Below are 19,993 nucleotides of genomic sequence, written 5' to 3'. Positions count from 1 at the left end.
GGCAAAACAGAGCTCACTAGCTGGTTTGGCTATTTTTGTAGAACAAACCACCTCAAAATTTGATGACTTGGGTTGGGTCTGGTGGCTCATGCCTGTAATCCCAGCACTTTGGGAGGCTGAGGCGGGCAGATCATCTGAGGCCAGGAGTTCGAGACCAGCCTGGTCAACATGGCAAAACCCTATCTCTAGAAAAAGATACAAAAATTAGCCAGGTGTGGTGGTGTGCGCCTGTGATCCCAGCTACTCGGGAGGCTGAGGCAGGAGAATCTTGAACCTGGAAGATGCAGATTGCAGTGAGCTGAAGTCACGCCACTGCTCTTCAGCCTGGGCCACAGAGCAAGACTCTGTTTAAAAACAAACAAACAAAAAAAAAATGATGACTTAAAATAATCTATTATTTCAAATTATTTTCTGGGTTGCTTGGGGCTCACCTGAGTGGTATTTCTTCCGGGAGCTCATTTGAGACTGAAATGTCCAGGATACTTCAGGCCTCTCTTCATATATCTCTTTCTCTAGAAGGGTAGCTGGACTTATACCATGCCCAGCTTCTAACAGAGAGCATTCAAAGCCTGTCACAGAGTTGCTACAGTTCTCTATAAGCACACCTTTGAAGTTACACGATATCACTTCTGCCAAATTTTATTGGTCAAATTTCACAACCAGGTCAGTTTTAGTGGGGAGAGGAAATGGGCCTCCCCTCTCAATAAAAGGAGTGAAAAATATTTGGGAGCATTTTTAATTTAGCCTACTATTTTTTATTCAGCTGGTAATAATTTTCCAATCTATACCACCACCCCACGACACACTTTTATTTTTCATCTTCTAAATATATAGTCCACGCTGACACATCAGCAGATTAGACCAATTTTCTAAGTAGCTGTATTATTTTATATATTGGACAGAAAAAAAAATTCTAAAATTAAAAAAAAATCCTAAAATGTTGTATCATCATTGTGAGAAAAAAGGAGGGAAACACCAGTAATTTTGAAGACAAACTGAAATAATTTTATATGTAATTACTGTTGGTAACACCTATATTTTTGCCATCGCGGTCACATGCCAAAGGTATCATGAATTGGAGAGAATACAGCTGTCATGGACACTAAAGAATGGTTAATTTCATAATCAGTAAATCCTGCCTTAGAAGGGGAATTATGCTGAACAGAGGGAAAGTTCATCTCCAGAATCTCAGATGTATTTACTCATTATTCTGAAAAGAGTCCAGTGTCCTAGAAAGTTTTTCTTCTTTCTTATTCCAGAAATTTTTAGCATCTTTATCTCCTATACCATCATAGCACCAAATGTATAATTAAAAACAATTTTTTAATGGAAAAGAAGTCTGACTTCTTCTGCCTATAATTCTAGGTGCTCTTCTCCTCCTTTTTCTCTTTTTCCATTTTCTTCTTCTATAGTGAAATATATATTCAAAGGAAGCACCAAAAAGCATTAACTTTCCAAATTAAGACAGTCTTTTTATCTTTTGTGATTGAGGAAGAAGATAGAATGCAGTAGCCATGCTTCACCAAAGAACCAAACCCAAGCACATGAAGCAATGAGCAGCCCAAACATTTCTGAGTACAGAATCCTCCCGTATCTAGCACAGGGCCTGATGAACCTCATTCCCTAACTTTCATTTGCCATTTGCAGTTCTTATTTCATGTGTCACCGCAGTTCTAGGTTCATGTCAGTAAAAAGCAAAATTGTAATATGCCACCTTGTGGATGCATGAGGAATGAAATTCTTGTAGTGCTTTTGGTTTTGGTGGTGAGAATTTAACATTATATTTGCATAGTTTTTCCCCTGTAATGCAAGCAATTTTTGCTCAATGCAAAAACAAAAAACAAAAATCAAAAAGCCATACGGGAAATACACAAGGAACAGTAGATACTCAAATATTTGTGGAGTACAGATTTTTAAAAATTAGTAATCATCACACCCTTGATTTGGAGTAGACCCTATTAAAACAGCCAGTGAATGAATGGATGAAGGAAGGAATAACTTTTTCTAAAACATTTGATATTGTAGGTAAGTTCTTGGTTTTCAGGCCTGACCTGACATTAGAATCTAATTTTCTAGAGATATTTTTAATGTCTCACGTGGGTAGAAGTTGACAAAAGTTTGTTTACATTCCATACAGGTATAAGAATTATTTATTAGTACTATTGAAAACCTTCCATTTCCATATGTGCGGTGTATTTATTAAACAATCAGGGCTGGGCACGGTGGCTTACGCCTGTAATCCCAGCACTCTGGGAGTCCGAGGCGGGCAGATCACAAGGTCAGGAGTTTGAGACCAACCTGGCCAACAGGGTGAAACCCCGTCTCTACTAAAAATACAAAAATCAGCCGGGCGTGGTGGTGCATGCCTGTAATGCCAGCTACTCAGGAGGCTGAGGCAGGAGAATCACATGAACCCAGGAGGTGGAGGTTGTAGTGAGCTGAGATCATGCCATTGTACTCCAGCCTGGGCAACAGAGTGAGACTCTGTCTCAAAAAACAAACAAACAAAAAATCAGCCAAGTAAACATTTCATTATGGGTTATTATGAGGAAGCTGCATATAGCAGACAGACCTGGAGATCACTTAACTCTTCCAGCAAATGTGATCTTAGGTCCATTATCAAAGGGATGGACAGGAAAATTCTCAGCATTTTGTAGACTCTGTTTTCTTTTGGGTTTAGTAGGTCGTAGGCTCTCGGTCTGCTTTTTTTTGGTGCAAAATAACAATGTTAGACCAGATGAGTAATTTACAATCTGTGTGCTTCAACAGGTTCTAAATATTCAAAGCATATTTCATTTAAAAATGTCTTTTATGAATTTAGTTTTCAAAATGTTATTTTAAAATATGTTTTCTGAATTTAATATGATACAACAGTACAAACAGTGATAGGAAGCAAATTTGGACGTAGGTGAGAGTGTTGAAGGAAAACCAGATGTGTTAACCAAAAAATATGCCTCTTTGACAAAAAAATTTTAAGCTAAGAGCAAGTGGGAGGAAGCAGATACAGGAAAGCTCTCTGCCCTTCCTCTGTTTACCTAGTGGCAGGACACAGATTTACAAAGACAAAGGTGTCCTTCTTCCCTCTCTACCTGGAAGGACAAAAGTTAACCACTGAAGGCAACTTTAGCCCTCATCTGGCTGGAGATGGCACAAGAGGAATCTACATTAATAAGCTTTGCTAAGTGGACTTCATCTACCATTATTTTGCCTTCCCATAATTTGCCACCTCTAGAGATTCAAAGTTCTTTTCCTCTGTCTTGTCCTTTCTTTAGAAATGTAGTGTGTTTTTTGTTTGTTTGTTTGAGACAGCGTCTTGCTCTGTCACCCAGGCTGGAGTGCAGTGGCATGGTCATGGCTCACTGCAGCCTCGACCTCCTGGGCTCAAGAGATCCTCTGGCCTCAGCCTCCCAAAGTGCTGGGATTATAGCAGTGAGTCACTGTGCTGGTCCTTAATGTTCTTTATTGAAGTTTATATAAGCTAGAGGTCTGAGTCACCTCTTTGAGAATTATTCATTCCCTGGGCATCTCCCATATACGTATAAAATATATGTGATAATAAACATGTGTTTGCTCTTGCTTTGATAATCTGTTTTTTTGTTACAGGGGGTCCCTTCTAAGAACGCATTAGGGGTGAGGGAAAAAAATTAGTTATCTTTCTTTACACTGTAAACTTCGTTAATGTGTTCTTATTGAGTAAATTTGTACTACATGAAGTAAATTTTGTGAGTTTGAACCACAAATACATTTGTGGTTATAAAATAACACTTGTTTTTATGGTATGGTGGTGTACACCTGTAGTTCCAGTTATGCAGGAGGCTGAGGCAGGCAGATGGCTTAATTTCAGGATTTCGAGGCTGTAGTGTGCTATGAGCTTGCCTGTGAATAGCCACTGCACTCTAGCCTGGGCAACATAGTGAGATCCCATCTCTAAAATAAATATGTAAATACATAAATAAATAAAACATTATTTATTTTCTATATTGGGCTTTTATGTAGAATTTTACATGTCTGTTTTCCAAGGTAGAATTCTGAAGACACTTATGCTCAGCCAGCTTATTTGGACTGTAGTCCGATTATAATGAATTTTCTATAACAGATCAACAGGTAATCATCATCATAACAGCCAATACAGAAGGCTTACTACATATTACACAGTAATTTAGTTACTTCACATGCATTAAGTCTTAAATCTTTCAAATGCTTTATGAGGTGCTATGGTGATTATTCCTTTCTCACAGACAGGAAACTGGTGTAAGAACCAGAGTCCCTCTTACCTACTACTAAGCTCTATCGCCTCTCAGTAGAGCTTAGTAGTTCTGGCTTATTTATTGCACATCCCTTTCTTGGAAATGTGATCACAGGAACTCTCCCTAACTAGACATTTTTCTTTCCTCTTCTCTGTTTAGTCAATTCACACATGCCCCAAGGCTCTAACTCAAGTCCCACCTCTCTGGAAGGCATTGTCAAGCATACCTGACTCACAGGGTTCCCTTGTTGCTCTCTGGCTTACTGGTAGCATTGTCTCATGCTGGGAAGCCTGTTTATACGAAGTCCATGCTGGGAAGCCTGTTTATACGAAGTCCAAAGAGTGAGTTAGAGGAATTGGTAAAGTTCCCTAGGGCTTCTGGGTAGAGAATGTAGAGGCAGGAGCTGAGGAGTGTGATAGGGAGAATCTGTGAACAATGGTTTAGTTTAGACTGATCCTAAGACGGGGGAAGCACAACATGACTTTTAGTGTGATTTGATCAGATTGGCATTTGAAAGGTTATTGCAGCATGAAAAAGCGGTAGAGAGAGACTAGTGTCAAATCTAAGGCTGGGAGAATAGAGAGTTGGCTACAGCTGTGCAGGTAAGGGGTCATGGCTTGCATTCAGTGGGAGGAGGGGTAAAAATGGATTGGGAGAGACTTGGTAACTATTTAGGTGTGGAAGGTGTGAACCTTGATGTCAGACTCCAAGTCAGAAATTTTTAGATTAATTATTCAAAAACTAATAGACTCTACCTTTTAGAGCAGTTTTAGGTTGGCAGCTGCTGTTGCTGTATAGTTCTATGGGTTTTGATACACGCATAATGTCATATATTCATGAGGACAGTATCATACAGAATAGTTTCATTGCCCTAAAAATCCCGTGCTTCACATTCATCCCTCCCTCCGACCTCCAACTTCCCCAAACCCTGGTAACCACTGATCTGTTTACTGTCTCCATAGTTTTATCCAGAATGTAATATAATTGGACTCATGCGTTCTGTAGCCTTTTCGGACTGGCTTCTTTCATTTAGTAATATGCAGTTAAGTTTCCTCTAGGTCTTTTTGTGGCTTGATAGCTCATTTCTTTTTAGCACAGAATAGTATGGCATTATATGGATATACAACAGCTTGTTTATCCATTCACCTATTGAAGGACATCACAGTTGCTTCCACGTTTTGGCAATTCTGAATAAAGCTGCTATAAACATCCATGTGAAACAAAATAAAAGTAAAATAAAATAGAAATAAAACATCCATTCATCCATTCAATTTGCATTCAGTGGGAGTAGGGGTAAAAATGGATTGGGGTAAAAACAAATAGGTTTTTGTGTGGACAAAAGTTTTCACCTCATTTGATTAAATATAAGTGAGCACAATTTCTGGATAATATAGTAAAAGTATGTTTAGTTCTATAAGAAACTGCCATATTGTCTTCCAAGGGGCTGTACCATTTTGTATTCCCACCAACAATGAATGAAAGTTCCTGTTGCTCTACATTGTTGCCAGCATTTGGTGTTGTCAGTGTTCTGAATTTTGGCCATTCTAGTTGATATATAGTAGTATCTCATTGTTGTTTTAATTTGTATTTCCCTCATGATATATGATGTTGAACATCTTTTCATATGCTTATTCAGATCTTTTGCTTATTTTTTAATTCAGTTGCTTATTTTCTTATTGCTGAATTTTAAGAATTCTTCAGATTCATTTTTTATTGCTTACTTAGAGTAGGCCTTCTTTTCCTTCACAAGTTGCCAGTTCTACTTTCTCTTTAGTCTTATTTGTGATCCTTCTTTCTACAGAGACAACTTAAACCACAGAAGTGGACTCTTTCCCTACAGGCGGATGAAAGGATGTGCAAGTGCAGTTCAGAGGGGGAAATAAAAAGCATGTTTTAGAATACTTCCTTGGTTAAAAGCAGTAAGTTTGGCAAAGACACATAGACTCTCAACTCTAGATTTACTGAGAATGCTAGGTAGCATATTTTTGGAGTCAAATTAGTAAGAAAAATGATAAATCCTATAGCCTACAGACTAATTATTTGAATTATTTGAAGCATATTCTTTGGCCTCTGAAGCAAGGTGGAGGGGTCTGCTTTGATCAACAGATTAAGTACTTGATGAGAGTTCTTAGAAGTACAACTCTTGGAAGGTTTATTCTTCAGTCAGAGGGGAGGAGCCATTGAACACTATTGAGCAGTGGTGGACAATGATCAGAATTCTTCCTTCTTGGGAAGCCGAGGAAGGCGGATCACTTGAAGCCAGGAGTTCTAGAACAGCCTAGCCAACATGATGAAACCCTGTCTCTACTAAAAATGCAAAAATTAGCCGGGTGTTGTGGCATACACCTGTAGTCCCAGCTACTCGGGAGGCTGAGGCAGGAGAATCACTTGAGCCCAGGAGGTGGTGGTTGCAGTGAGCCGAGATCGCGCCACCGCACTCCAGCCTGGGTGACAGAGTGAGACTCTGGTTCAAAAAAAAAAAAAAAAAATTCTTTCTTCTATATCCTATGCTGATTACACAGTAATTACCCATATGACTTGACATGTAAATGGTAGTTTTAAAGATTGGGGCCTGACTGCTCCATCTTAAACATTCTACAAGACTCTCCTGAAGGGGTGGCCTGCCCCTCCACACCTATGGGTATTTCTAGTCGGGTAGGACAAGAGACTGAGAAAAGAAATAAGACACAGAGACAAAGTATAGAGAAACAACAGTGGGCCCAGCGGACCGGCACTCAGCACACCAAGGACCTGCACTGGCACTGGCCTCTGAGTTCCCTCAGTTTTTATTGATTATTATTTTCATTATTTCAGCAAAAAAGAATGTAGTAGGAGAGCAGGGTGATAATAAGAAGGTCAAAAAAAAACATGTGAACAAAAGAACCTATATCATAATTAAGTTCAAGGGAATGTACTATGCCTGGACATGCACGTAGGCAGATTTACGTTTCTCTCCACCCAAACATCTCAGCGGAGTAAAGAATAACAAGGCAGCATTACTGCAAACATGTCTCGCCTTCCTCCACAGGGCAGCTTTTCTCCTATCTCAGAGTTAAACAAATGTACAATCTGGTTTTACACGGAGACATTCAGTTCCCAGGGGCAAGCAGGAGAGAGTGGCCTTCCTCCATCTCAACTGCAAGAGGCTTTCCTCTTTCACTAATCCACCTCAGCACAGACCCTTTACGGGTGTCGGGCTGGGGGGACAGTCAGGTCTTTCTCATCCCACGAGGCCATATCTCAGACCATCACATGGGGAGAAACCTTGGACAATACCCTGCTTCCAAGGGCAGAGGTCCCTGCGGCTTTCCGCAGCGCATTGTGCCCCTGGTTTATTGAGACTAGAGGATGGCAATGACTTTTACCAAGTATACTGCTTGTAAACATTTTGTTAACAAGGCACGTCCTGCACTGCCCTAGATCCCTTAAACCTTGATTTTATAGAACACGTGCTTTTGTGAGCTCCAGGTTGTGTCAAAGTGGCTGGGGCAACGTGGCTAGGGCAAAGCTACAAATTAACGTCTCAGCAAAGCAATTATTTAAAGTACAGGTCTTTTTCAAAATGGAGTCTCTTATGTCTTCCCTTTCTACATAGACACAGTGACAGTCTGATCTTTCTTTTCCCTACATCTCTCTTTTTTTAAAATCTATCTATTTATTTATGTATTATTTATTGAGAAGGAATCTTGCTCTATCACTCAGGCTGGAGTACAATACAGCAATCTCGGCTCACAGCAACCTCCGCCTCCTGGGTTCAAGTGATTCTTCCGCCCCAGCCTCCTGAGCAGCTGGGATTACAGGCGTTCACTGCCATGCCCAGCTAATTTTTGTATTTTTAGTAGAGACGGGGTTTTGCCATGTTGTCCAGGCTGGTATTGAACTCCTGGCCTCAGGTGATCCACCTGCCTCGGTCTCCCAAAGTGCTGGGATTACAAGCAAGAGCCACTGCGCCGGGCCTATTTATTTTTTAGTGACCGTGTCTCGCTTTGTCGTTAGGCTGGAGTGCAGTGGTTCAATTACAGCTCACTGCTGCCTCAAATTCTGGGGCTCAGGCGATCCTCACTCCTCAGTTTCCCAAGTGGCTGGGGCTAAAGGCACAAGCCACCACCACCTGGCTGAGACAGAGTCTCCCTCTGTTGCCCAGGATGGAGTGCAGTGGCGTGATCTCCAGCTCACTGCAACTGCCGCCAGGTTCAAGCGACTCTCGTGCCTCACCCTCCGGGGTTTCTAGGACCACAGGCGAGCGCCACCACACCCGGCTAATTTTTGTATTTTTTGTAGAGACGGGGATTCACCATGTTGCCCAGGCTGGTCTCCAACTCCTGAGCTCAAGTGATCCACCGGCCTCAGCCTCCCAAAGTGCTGGGATTACAGGCATGAGCCACTGTGCCAGGCCCTGGCTGATTTAAAAAATTTTTTTTCTTACTTTCTCCTCTTTTCTTTCCCCTTTCTTTTCTTTTTCTTGTTTCTTTTCTTTCTTTTTTCTCTCTTTCTTTCTTATTTTTATTTTAAAATTTTTTGTATAGACGGAAGTCTCCCTATTTTGCCCAGGTTGGTCTTGAACTCCTCGGCTCAAGGGATCCGCTTGACTCCGTCTCCCAAAGTGCTGGGATTACAGGCGTGAGCCACCATGACCCGCCCATTTTTATACGTTTAGGTTAATGCTTTCCAACAAAGCTGATGACAGCATTACATGAGACAGTGTGAAAAATACTTAGCATTTTCTCTATTCTTAAAACCACCCCTCCTCATTTACCTCCTATGATTCATTTAATTATTTTATCTCATTTAATTCTCATACCTTCTTGCAACCTAAGGCTTAGTGGAGTAAGACCCAGGGATGATTTATCAAGTTCTCACCACCAGGCTTTTCTTATTAGGTGTATCACTGCTGATGAAGTTAAAAATATACCATTCTTGCATATTGACTATTTTGAATTAAAAGCACTTGAAAAACAATAGATACAAAAAAATCATTCTGACCTCTTTTCTGTTTCTTAGAAGCAGATGAAATTACCATATGAGAGACATCCTCCCTATACTAGAAGGAATGCAGCATTCTTATTAAGGACGGGAGTCAAGAGTGAGGGAATCCTGTACACACCTTGCTAAAATAACTCTTAAGCCTCTCCAGATAATTTAATTGCTTTTCACAACTTGCTATTACTCCTCTTACTACCGGTATTATATTGTGGTTATTCTCATTATTCTTTGTTTAATTCCGTATAGATAAGTTACTGACCATAATTGATTCTTTGGGTCCTTCTCTCCCTTCCCTTTTCTTCCCTTTCACTTTTCCTTCCCCTTTCCTTTCCCTTCCCTCCCTTCCTTCCTCTTCTCTAGTTCTTTTAAGGGGTGGGGGTGTCTCACTGTGTCGCCCAGTCTGGAGTGCAGTGGCGTGATCATAGCTCACTGCAGCCTCGACCTCCTGGGCTCAATCAATCCTCCCGCGTCGGCCTCTCAAACTACCGGGAATACAGGCGTGAGCTACTGAGCCTGGCCTAGAACGTAAATTTAGTATAAGGTAAATATTATCAGAGATGCATACATGTAAGGTAGAAAGAGACTACACGGTCTGCACAGAATTTTATACAAATATATAGAGCAAAAAAGAAAAAATTAAACTTCTTCTCTGGATTCCATTGATTCAAAATTAAAAAAAAATAAAAAAACTTCGTCTTTCAGACGTAAGAGGATGCACCTTCTTATAAACTTGCACCCTGCATATCCTGTGAGCCCAGAGCTACTTCCCTAGGAGCGTGCGTGTTTACAGTTCCGAGGGTACGAAGGCCTCTATTTGCGTTGCAGTAGAGGGACTGCCTGTTATCGGGCTTGTGAAGTTGTCCAGAAGACAGCCTAGAGGGGACAGTCACCGCCCATCTCGGTAACCTTCCACTAGTCACTGGGGTTAACAGCGTCACAGACAGGGACTGCTTCCCTGGAGCTTACATTCGAATATATTAGTAACTCCAGAACGTGATCAGTGGTCCGGCAGGGGGACGACCGCTTCCGGTAGGGCGGCCAGGAAAAGCCTCTGTGAAGAGGCGATCTTTGGTCTGAATTTAGGAGCTTTAATAAATATTTAAAGAACGAACGGAACGAGCGATGCCTGATGTTCAATCCAGCGGTTGCCAATGAGCTAAAAAGCGTCTCGCTTTGGCTTCCGGATTATTACGAACAGGAGGAAGGAAAAAAAAAAACAGAATTGTTCGAGAATTGTGCTTTCTCGGCTCTCAGGTTGAAAACGGGGTTTCCACATTAGTTCCCATCGCCAGGGGCTGAAACGAAGCCCGCGACCCAGACATTAGGTGCCTGCGGCGGGAGCCTGCGACGGGAGTTGCGCCGGAAGCTGGGCGAGGCAGCGGCGGGGCGGGGCTATGATGGGGGCGGGGCTACGGAATCCGAGCGGGCTCGAGGCGTTGGGCTGAAGAAGCGAGCGCACGCCGGCGGGGCGGAGGCCGGCTTTGGGCTTCGGGCCGCCCCTTCCCCCCACCCCGCCCACACCCGGCACTTACTTCGGTTGTCTCCGCTGCCCTTCAGCGGAGACGCAGCTCCTGAGGCGCTAGGCGGCATTTGTTGGGTCGGCGGCGTCAGCGTTTAGCCGTGGCGTGTGGTCGGCGTCGTGCGGCCACTGGTGCGCCCCCGCGGCAGGCAGAGCTCACGCTCCTCCCCCCCGGTTGGTCCGGGGTCTGGGCACCGCGTCGACGGCGGCTCCGGAGGACGCGGAGACCGGGCTGCAGCCCATGCCCCGAGCGGACTGTATTATGAGGCACCTGCCTTACTTCTGCCGGGGCCAAGTGGTGCGGGGCTTCGGCCGCGGCTCCAAGCAGCTGGGCATCCCCACAGGTGAGAGCAGGGCGGCCAGAGTCCCCCGGGCCGGGTCACGTGGGGAGCGGGGAGAAACGGCAGCCGGGGACTCGGGACCGGGCCGTGGGGCCTGCGGACCGCGGGCAGAGGGGACACCCTTCCTCCTCCCGCATCCCCTTGTCTGTGGCGGAGGACCGTTGGCTACGTTGAGGGAGCTGGTCCCTGCTTCTGGCTCCGAGCTCCGCGGGAACGGGGTTGAGGGGTGGTGAGGGCCGGAAGCCCGAGATGAATCGCAGGATCCCCCGTTCACGCCTCCCTGGCCAGCCAAGGTACAGTTGGTCAAGCATGGCGCTTGTCTTGCCCATTAGAGACGTAACGTGGGCCAGGTCGGCTGAACTCGTAAGCCGGCTTTAAGGTGGTTTTGTTTTTAATTTGTAGTTATGTAGTGTCCAAATGATAACATAGGTAGTTGAATGAGAGTCAGCTAACCTTATTAGTCTGTCTACATTAATTTCCATAATCGAGACCTGACTAATTCATGCTTAGAAATACATGCCAGGGCTGCGTCTTGACTTATTAAGTAAGCCTTGAACTTGTGTATTTCAAAAATAATAAACTTTGGCCGGGCGTGATGGCGCACGCCTGTAATCCCAGCACTTTGGGAGGCCGAGGCGGGCGGATCATCTGAGGTCAGGAGTTCGAGATCAGCCTGGCCAACATGATAAAACCCCGTCTCTACTAAAAATACAAAAATTAGCCGGGCATGGTGGCGCGTGCCTGTCATCCCAGCTACTCGGGAGCCTGAGGCAGGAGAATCGCTTGAACCCAGGAGACGGAGGCTGCAGTGAGGTGAGATCGTGCCACTGCCCTCCAGCCTGGGCGACAGAGTGAGACACCGTCTCAAAAAAAAAGAAAAAAGAAACTTTTCAAGTGATTCAGTACCTGGTTAGGAAAGAACAGATCTGAAAAAATCCATCTACTCTGGTACTTGTTTTTTGCCTCCTACTCAAAGAGTATAGATTTTTTTGGAGGGCTTTAGATACTAACCTGGTACTTTATTCATAACCTATTCACATGAATAGGAGAGGGATATCTGAGCTGGAAAATGGAAGGATGAGATTGATACTCACAGGCAAAGTTGTAGAAGTCTTGTGAATGTAATGATTTACATTAGCCTTGCATGTGATTTTTACAAATGTTTGTTTATTATTATTATTTTGAGACAGAATCTGGCTCTGCCACTCAGGCTGGAGTGCAGTGGTAGTGCGATCATAGCTTACTGCAGCCTCCATCTGCTGGGCTCAACTGACCCTCCTGCCTCAGCCTCTCTGGTAGCTTAGACTATAGGTGCAGGCTACCATCCTCAGCTAATTTTTTAATTTTTTAATAGAGATAAGATCTCGCTATGTTACCCAGGCCAGTCTCAAACCCCAGAGCTCAACGTGAGCCTCTTGCCTTGGCCTCTCAAAGTCCTAGAATTACAGGCATGAGCCACTGCACTCGGCTACAGACATTTAATACGAAATTTGTAAGACTCAAAATATTTTCTTCTGTTGTTTAGCTAATTTTCCTGAGCAAGTGGTAGACAATCTTCCAGCTGATATATCCACTGGCATTTACTATGGTTGGGCCAGTGTTGGAAGTGGAGATGTCCATAAGATGGTGGTGAGCATAGGATGGAACCCATATTACAAGAATACGAAGAAGTCTATGGTAAGCATTATATTTTGCCCTGTAACTGAAAACGGTATGATGACTTAGAATAATAATTACAGTATTCGTTGCAGAAATAGCTTATCAATGGTAATCACAATATAGTTCAAATACTGGAATTTTGGGCAATCTCTGCCTTTTAATTGGAGAGTTTAATTCATTTACATTTAAAGTAATTTCTGATAAGGAGGGACATCTACTGTTTTGCTATTTGTTTTTTATATGCCTTATAACTTTTATGTCCCTCATTTCCTCTATTACTGCGTTTTGTGGTAGTGTGCTTTTTGTTTTGTTTTGTAGTGACATTTTAATTCCTTTCTCATTGCTTTCTGTGTATTTCTATAGATACTGTCTTTGTGGTTACCATGGGGTTTATATTTAACATCCTGAAATTCTAAAAGTTTAATTTGAGTTTATACCAACTTAATTTCAATAGCATACAGAACTCACAAATTGCATCTTTTTTTTTTTTTTTTTTTTTTTTTTTTTAAAGATGGGGACTCACTATGTTGCCCAGACTGAAGTGCTGTGGCTCTTCACAGGCCAGGTTGTAGCACACTGTAGCTTCAAACTCATAGGCTCAAGTAATCTTCCTCCTTCAGCCTCCAGAGAGCTGGGACTATAGGTGCATGCCACTGCCTGCGTCTAGCTCAGATTACATCCTTATACATTGTGGTACCCAATAACAAAGATTAATAATTGTTTTTTTATGCATTTATTTTTTAAATTATGTAGAAAATAGAGTGGAGTTACAAACCAAAATTATAATACTGACTTTGATAATTGCTGTCTATGAAAGACTCACTTGACCAAAGATGATAATGATTTAAAAGCCTGTTTCATAAAATTGAGCTTGCCACAATTAATGCACTTCATTCACCATTTACTTCATGCATCAATTACTTGGTCACCCTCTTAAGATAAAACAGATTACTACATGGATGGTGGATGGAGGATGGTGCTTATTGACGCAGTCCCACATTGGTACTTTTCTCTTGCCTTTTTAAACTACCTGAGGGTATACTTCTCTGCCCTACTCTTTTTACAAGACCCCACAACTTCAGTGTTTATCTGTTAGATTTGGCTGAATCTTTTGTGAGCTCAAATGTGTGGCAAAAACAAATTACAGTTAAGCTAAATTTTGTTCTGTGTGGAGTTAATAGAAGTTAAGTGTGTCACTGCTGGGAAAACTACAGAGCTAAATGCTGGCATAAGCAATAGTAATGACCCAGAAGTACTTAACATTTTGCTCAGTATTTCAGTTATTTTTGAGTATTAATGATTTGAAAATTATTTTTTGGAGACAAGGAAAACAATCGAAAGATCACAAAATACCATTCTGTTGAATGAGGAAGGAAAAGAAGGGGAGGGGACAATAGCCCATAACTAATTTGTCTTTGGCTACTCAGATAACAAAAATGTTATTATACAGCCAGTTAAGGAATGCTTTTTGAGTGTTAGGAAAAATTGAATTTGAAACATAGGCGTATCTTACCAGTGGAAAATTGAACTTTTGCTTGCCTTTGCCAGTAACACACATCTGTGAAGTGCCTGTGCCAGACCTTTGCCCTTTAAAAAAAAAAAAAAAGCGTTATCTTACTGACCTTAAGTAAGTTCTTAGTAACACATCTAGATCCACTTCCTTTGTTGGAGCTGTGTATTGTCTTACAAATTTCTTTCATTTGTGTGTGTGTTTGTGTGTTTTAACTCAATGGTGTGTTGAAGAAGAGTTTTGTTTTGTTTTGTTTTTTCAGATAGGGTCTTGTTCTGTCACCCAGGCTGCAGTGAAGTGGTGCAATCTCAGCTCACTGCAGCCTCAATTTTCTGGGCTGAAGTGATCCTCCCATCACAGCCTCCCGAGTAGCTAGGACCACAGGCATGTGCCACCATGCTTGGCTATTTTCAAATTTTTTTATAGAGGTGAAGTTTCAGCATGTTACCCAGACTGGTCTCAAGCTTTTGGGCTCAAGCAATCTTCCTGCCCCAGCCTCCCAAAGTGCCAGGATTACAGGCATGAGCATGGCACCCAGCCCAGAGGTTCTTAATTTTAATACAATCTAGTTCAATTTTTTTTTTTATGGTTAGTGCTTTATATAATCTGTTTCAGAAATCTTTGATTACTCAAAAGTCATGAAGATACTTGTCTGTGGTTTTTTTCTGGAAGTGTAATTGACTGACATATCTTCAAATTGACTTTTTTAGTATGGTATCTGGTAGGGATTTAAGTTAATATTTTTTCCCATATGGATGTAGAATTGACCCAGCCTATTCATTGAAAATACCATCCTTTCACAACAGTGCTGCAGTGTCACCTAAGGACATAAATCAAGTGACCTTATATGTGTGTGAGTCCAAAAATTCAAATACATGCTTGGTTAGCTTGTCTTATATAGGTCTTGATACCTAGTTGTAGAAGCCTTCTAGTTTTGTTCTCAAGATTTTCTTGGATAATTTTGGCTTTTCCATATAAATTTTAGAGTCACTTGTCAGTTTCTCCTATTTTAAAAAACCCGCTAGGATTTTGATTGGGGCAGCATTGAATTCGTAGATTACTTTGGAAGTTTGCCATTTCTCTCAATAATGTCTTATAATTGTCAGTGTCAGGGTCTTACTTTTTTTAAAATTATTTTTTAATTTTCTTTTTGAGATGGAGTCTCGCTCTGTCGCCAAGGCTAGAGTGCTGGAGTGCAGTGGTGTGATCTTGGCTTACTGCAACCTCCGCCACCTGGGTTGGAGCAATTCTCCTGCCTCAGCCTCCTGAGTAGCTGGGACTATAGGCATGCACCACCATGCCCAGCTAATTTTTGTGTTTTTAGTAAAGAACGGGGTTTTGCCGTGTTGGCCAAGCTGGTATTGAACTCTTGACCTCAAGTGATCCTCCCGGCTCCGCCTCCCAAAGTGCTGGGATTACAGGCATGAGCTACTGCACCTAACTGGTCTTACATATCTTAGTTTCTTTTTTATTATTCAAATGTTTACTGAAAAGAAAGAATATATTGGTTCATAGCCCCAAAGCCATGGGGCACTTAATGTCTCTTCTAACTTAAGCCGCCCCCCGCCCTTACAGACGAGAAAACTGAGCCCCGCGGAAGCTAGTTATACAGTTAACCTGTGGGAACCCAGACTTTTGACTCTAAGTCAGTGCTCTTAACCACGGTACTGCCCAGATGATTTAGCTGAACTAGATTCTGAGGCACTTTCTACCTCATGCAGCATTTTGCTTTAACGCGCCGTGTACCCTTTTGCCACTTCACTCCCTGATCAGGAAGCTGCATGGCTCTCCTGCCCCTTCAGTCCTCAGCTCTGCCAAACTCTGAAGTTTCCATATACGTTGTGTGTCAGAGGTGTGCAAATGCTGACTGATCTTACAACTAGTTGTTTAGTAGTAACATCTTTTAATACTTTGCTCATTCTCTCTTTGGTGTCCTGTTTTCTCACCTTGATAAGATACTTACTTCCTTGGATATGTGTTGGTTTTTTTGTTATTGTTTGTTTGTTTTTAAGTAACAGCAAATCATGCCAGACACTGCCACCTCACTCAGTTATGTTTATAAGATCGGCGCACAAACAGGAGTGCTGGGAAAATTTAGGAAAAACTGCACTTAGATTTTAACCTAAATCTTTAAAAGTTTAAGGAGTGTTGTTTCATTTAAATTAACTCACCATAAACATGAAGATGTATTTCAGATTTCAGTACACTGTAGTCTGATAGCACTCTTTGTAACATTTCTTGACTATAGGAAACACATATCATGCATACCTTCAAAGAGGACTTCTATGGGGAAATCCTCAATGTGGCCATTGTTGGCTACCTGAGACCAGAAAAGAACTTTGATTCTTTAGGTAAGTTCTTATTTTGATCTTCTTAAATATTACTGCTGCTACCACAGTTACCTCTACCACTACTACCAGTAATAATGATGGCAGGACAGATAATATTTGAGCATTTAATATATGCCAGGCACCGTTTTTAATTGCTTTATGTGAATTTATCCTCTTTCACCTGTGAGGGATTATTTTGCCTATTTCTCAGATGAGAAAATGGCACAGAGAGATTAAGTAACATTCTCAAAGTCACATAGTAAATAACAGAGTCTAGCTTTGAACCTAGCAGGCTGGCTGCTTCTCTCCAGCAGTATGAAGTTGATGAAATCTTTTAAAATGCGTGAAAGTTTGAGATATAGTAAATCAGAGAACGTTTGAAACAAATGTTATCAGGTATGTATTAGTGTAGTGTGATAGTTTTAACTCTGTTATAAAGTTTCTTTTACAAGTGTAAATACCAACCAAAAAGAATAGTGAATGCTTTTTTCCTCCCTTTGATATTTGCAGTGTACGTTTATGCCTATGCCTTTCTCTTAAATTATAAGATTAGGGACATACCTTTTTTTGTTTGTTTGTTTGAGACGGAGTTTTGCTCTTTGTTACCCAGGCTGGAGTGCAGTGACGCCCACTCTTAATGCAACCTCCCCCTCCCAGGTTCAAGCGATTCTCCTGCCTCAGCCTCCCGAGTAGCTGGGATTACAGGCACCCACCATCACACCCCACTAATTTTTGTAGTTTTAGTAGAGTCAGGTTTCACCGTGCTGGCTAGGCTGGTCTCGAACTCCGGCCTTCAGGTGATCTGCCCGCCTCAGCCTCCCAAAGTGCTGGGATTACAGGCGCGAGCCACTGCGCCCGGCCTAGGGACATATCTTTTGTGTACCATTGACTTAGGCCTGGAAGGAGTGATGGAACAAACATTTATTGGGTATCTACCCTGTGCAGAGATACTGCCATCCTGTGAGTTCTTAGGATTGGCTAAACAGAGGAGTAGTAAAAAGTATGTTAATGGTTTTTCATCATTTTTACCTGGTATATTCTCTCTGCAGAGTCACTTATTTCAGCAATTCAAGGTGATATTGAAGAAGCTAAGAAACAACTAGAGTTACCAGAACATTTGAAAATCAAAGAAGACAATTTCTTCCAGGTTTCCAAAAGCAAAATAATGAATGGCCACTGATGAAAAATTGTATTATTTATTCATTCCCTGTTTTCTGTGTTTCTGTGTTTATTACTGTCCAGATCATCTTGGTTATACACTAAAAATCAAACACTTTACTACAGTTGTGAATTAGTTTAAACAGTACAATGTTATCATATCATGCTTCAACTGTTAAATTAAGCCCATCATGTCATAGCACTAAAAAGATTGAGTTAAAAATCAAGATTTAAAAAATACATATTGATTAAAATGTACCACTAGAAAGGTATTACATGTGTATAAGTGTGGGTAAAAAGACAAGTCACTGGTTTGTGATGAAAACTAAAATTTTCATGGTAAAATGCCAGCATGTATGTACTTGTGTAATGTGTACTTCTAAACAGAGAAGGCTTATAAAAGTAAATGCATTAAGGCCAAGTGCAGTGGCTCACACCGCTAATCCCAGCACTTTGGGAGGCCGAGGTGGGAGGATTGCTTGACCTCATGAGTTCAAGACCAGTCTGGGCAACATAGCGAGACCCTATCTCAATAAAAAAAAGGAAATGCATTAAATAGAAGGTTGATAGTTTATCATAAACCTGCAGGGAAGAAACTCAGACTTTCTATTTTTGATATTTTGTGCATTAATACATTACAAACATGAAGATGTTTGTAAAATTTTGTTTTAGTCATCTTCTTTGCAGTCACATCATTGTACTACCTTCATTATTGTACAGAGCTGCTTCAATTCTGAGTCCTCTGGACTTCCCCTGCCTATCTGTTTTTTTGTTGTTGTTGAAGACAGTAAAATAAGTGTTTTCAAATCTGTATGTCTCCTTTTTGTTGGATAATGTTTCTTCATTTTAACAGTAAATATTCTTGTTCTTCAACATTTTTCTTTGGTTCTTTTTTCCTTTTTTAGGAAAAACGAAACAACAGACTTCATCCTTAGGTTTTCTCAAGATTTAAGTGAACACATTTACACGTATCAATTTCTTAAAGAACACAAAATGTTTCCCCCCTAGCAAAACGATTTAAGAGCCAATTAAACTATGAAATAGTTATAAAATTATTTTTAATATTTAAGGCCTTGAAATTATATTCCAAGGCAAATCTAAATGGGTGTAGTTGTATATGCACGATGTAATTTAATGCTAAAGAGTACTTACAGCTTGAGGGAAAAGCATGAAGTTTTAGTTAAATAGCCTTCATACTGTGGATTTTTCCTCCTACTAACTAATATGTGGGAAATTAAGATTACAGATTGCTTTGGGCCCCTTCAAACAGTACATTGCATCATTGTTCACTGTAGCAACAGATTTGGTGGTGATGGGGGGATAGAGGTAGAAGCAGATAGAAGGTAATTTTAAAGTTAATTTATTATGAATCATTTTCCCCTAATCTGCATAAGTGAATTAGAACTGATCTTAGTAAAAATATTTTGTATAAAAAGTACTCAGAAAAACATCTAAAGCTGTTGGAGAAGAGGGACTCATAAATACAGTTGGATTGTGTTTTGCTTTTTATTTCTTTATAAAAATATGTCAAAAACAGTTTTTACTTTTAGAACTCTTATACTTGAAAGAAGCCTCAATTATCAGTGGCTTTATGAAGTAAAGTTTAAAACAATCATAGGAAATGTGAAAATATTTGTGTTTGTTTTGTCTGACTAGCTTGCTGCTAAATGCTCTCTTTAGGTGTGTGAAAGTTCTTTGATATGTTATTGTCCCTTTACATCGTGTTAAATAGCCATTGCTTCTGAGAATCAGATAGTGTGTTGTTTAGGGGTTGTGTCTATATTTTTCAAAAACTTTTATATTATGTATTATAAGAAGTTACAGTAGTACCATTTTGATTAGTCTGAATGTTTTCAGGCCTTGAAATAAATTTTGACTAAGTGATATTTTTTCTTTCCCTGTGTCAGCTTTATGTATTTCGAATTTGTTGGCTGATTGCTACTCTAAGTGTGTTAAGTTGCCTGAAGAGCAAGATATACGTGGCAGCTGTAGTTCTACAACAAAGGGACTTGCCTTCAGGATCCCCTGTGTTTTATGCCTGCAACACAGTGACTGAGGTTTATTTGGAGAGCATTCACAGGGGATCACTACTAAAGTCCATTTCCTGAGAGTAAGGGTTCCTGTTACATTTTGGAGTTAGAAGAGCCAGAAGAGTATAGATAGGTCTGGGTTCCCTTGCATAACTCCTGCCCCAAAACAGAGTTCTGTAACCTTCTTGTCTTTTGCCACCAACCCCATAAGCAGCA

At 41.1% G+C, this 19,993-nt stretch overlaps 2 protein-coding genes across 2 annotated transcripts in view; one reads left to right on the top strand and one right to left on the bottom strand.

The window, feature by feature from the left end:
* Window positions 1–10,812, bottom strand: part of GCNT1 (glucosaminyl (N-acetyl) transferase 1) — a 116,547-nt gene extending 105,735 nt beyond the window's left edge. The window contains exon 1 of the mRNA XM_058445330.1: window positions 10,763–10,812. The gene's annotated coding sequence lies outside the window, so the exon portion shown is untranslated. The remainder of the gene's footprint in view (window positions 1–10,762) is intronic.
* RFK (riboflavin kinase) lies at window positions 10,677–19,633 on the top strand. Its single transcript, XM_032164321.2, has 4 exons — window positions 10,677–11,093; window positions 12,616–12,767; window positions 16,508–16,610; window positions 17,639–19,633. The coding sequence occupies exons 1-4, from the start codon at window positions 10,991–10,993 to the stop codon at window positions 17,767–17,769; spliced, it is 489 nt and encodes a 162-aa protein (XP_032020212.1). The 5' UTR covers window positions 10,677–10,990; the 3' UTR covers window positions 17,770–19,633.
* The last annotated feature ends 360 nt before the right edge of the window (window positions 19,634–19,993 follow it).

The sequence above is a fragment of the Hylobates moloch genome, unplaced genomic scaffold, assembly GCF_009828535.3.
Source record: "Hylobates moloch isolate HMO894 unplaced genomic scaffold, HMol_V3 SCAFFOLD_10, whole genome shotgun sequence".
Taxonomy (NCBI): domain Eukaryota; kingdom Metazoa; phylum Chordata; class Mammalia; order Primates; family Hylobatidae; genus Hylobates; species Hylobates moloch.
This window is presented reverse-complemented; position numbering and strand designations above follow the sequence as displayed.

What these genes read in the sequence shown, in the direction of transcription:
- RFK (XM_032164321.2), top strand. Translation starts at nt 10,991, where the DNA reads ATGCCCCGAGCGGACTGTATTATGAGGCACCTGCCTTACTTCTGCCGG. An exon ending in GCAGCTGGGCATCCCCACAG is followed by an intron (nt 11,094 to 12,615) that starts GTGAGAGCAGGG and finishes TCTGTTGTTTAG; the next exon opens with CTAATTTTCCTGAGCAAGTG. An exon ending in AAAGAACTTTGATTCTTTAG is followed by an intron (nt 16,611 to 17,638) that starts GTAAGTTCTTAT and finishes TTCTCTCTGCAG; the next exon opens with AGTCACTTATTTCAGCAATT.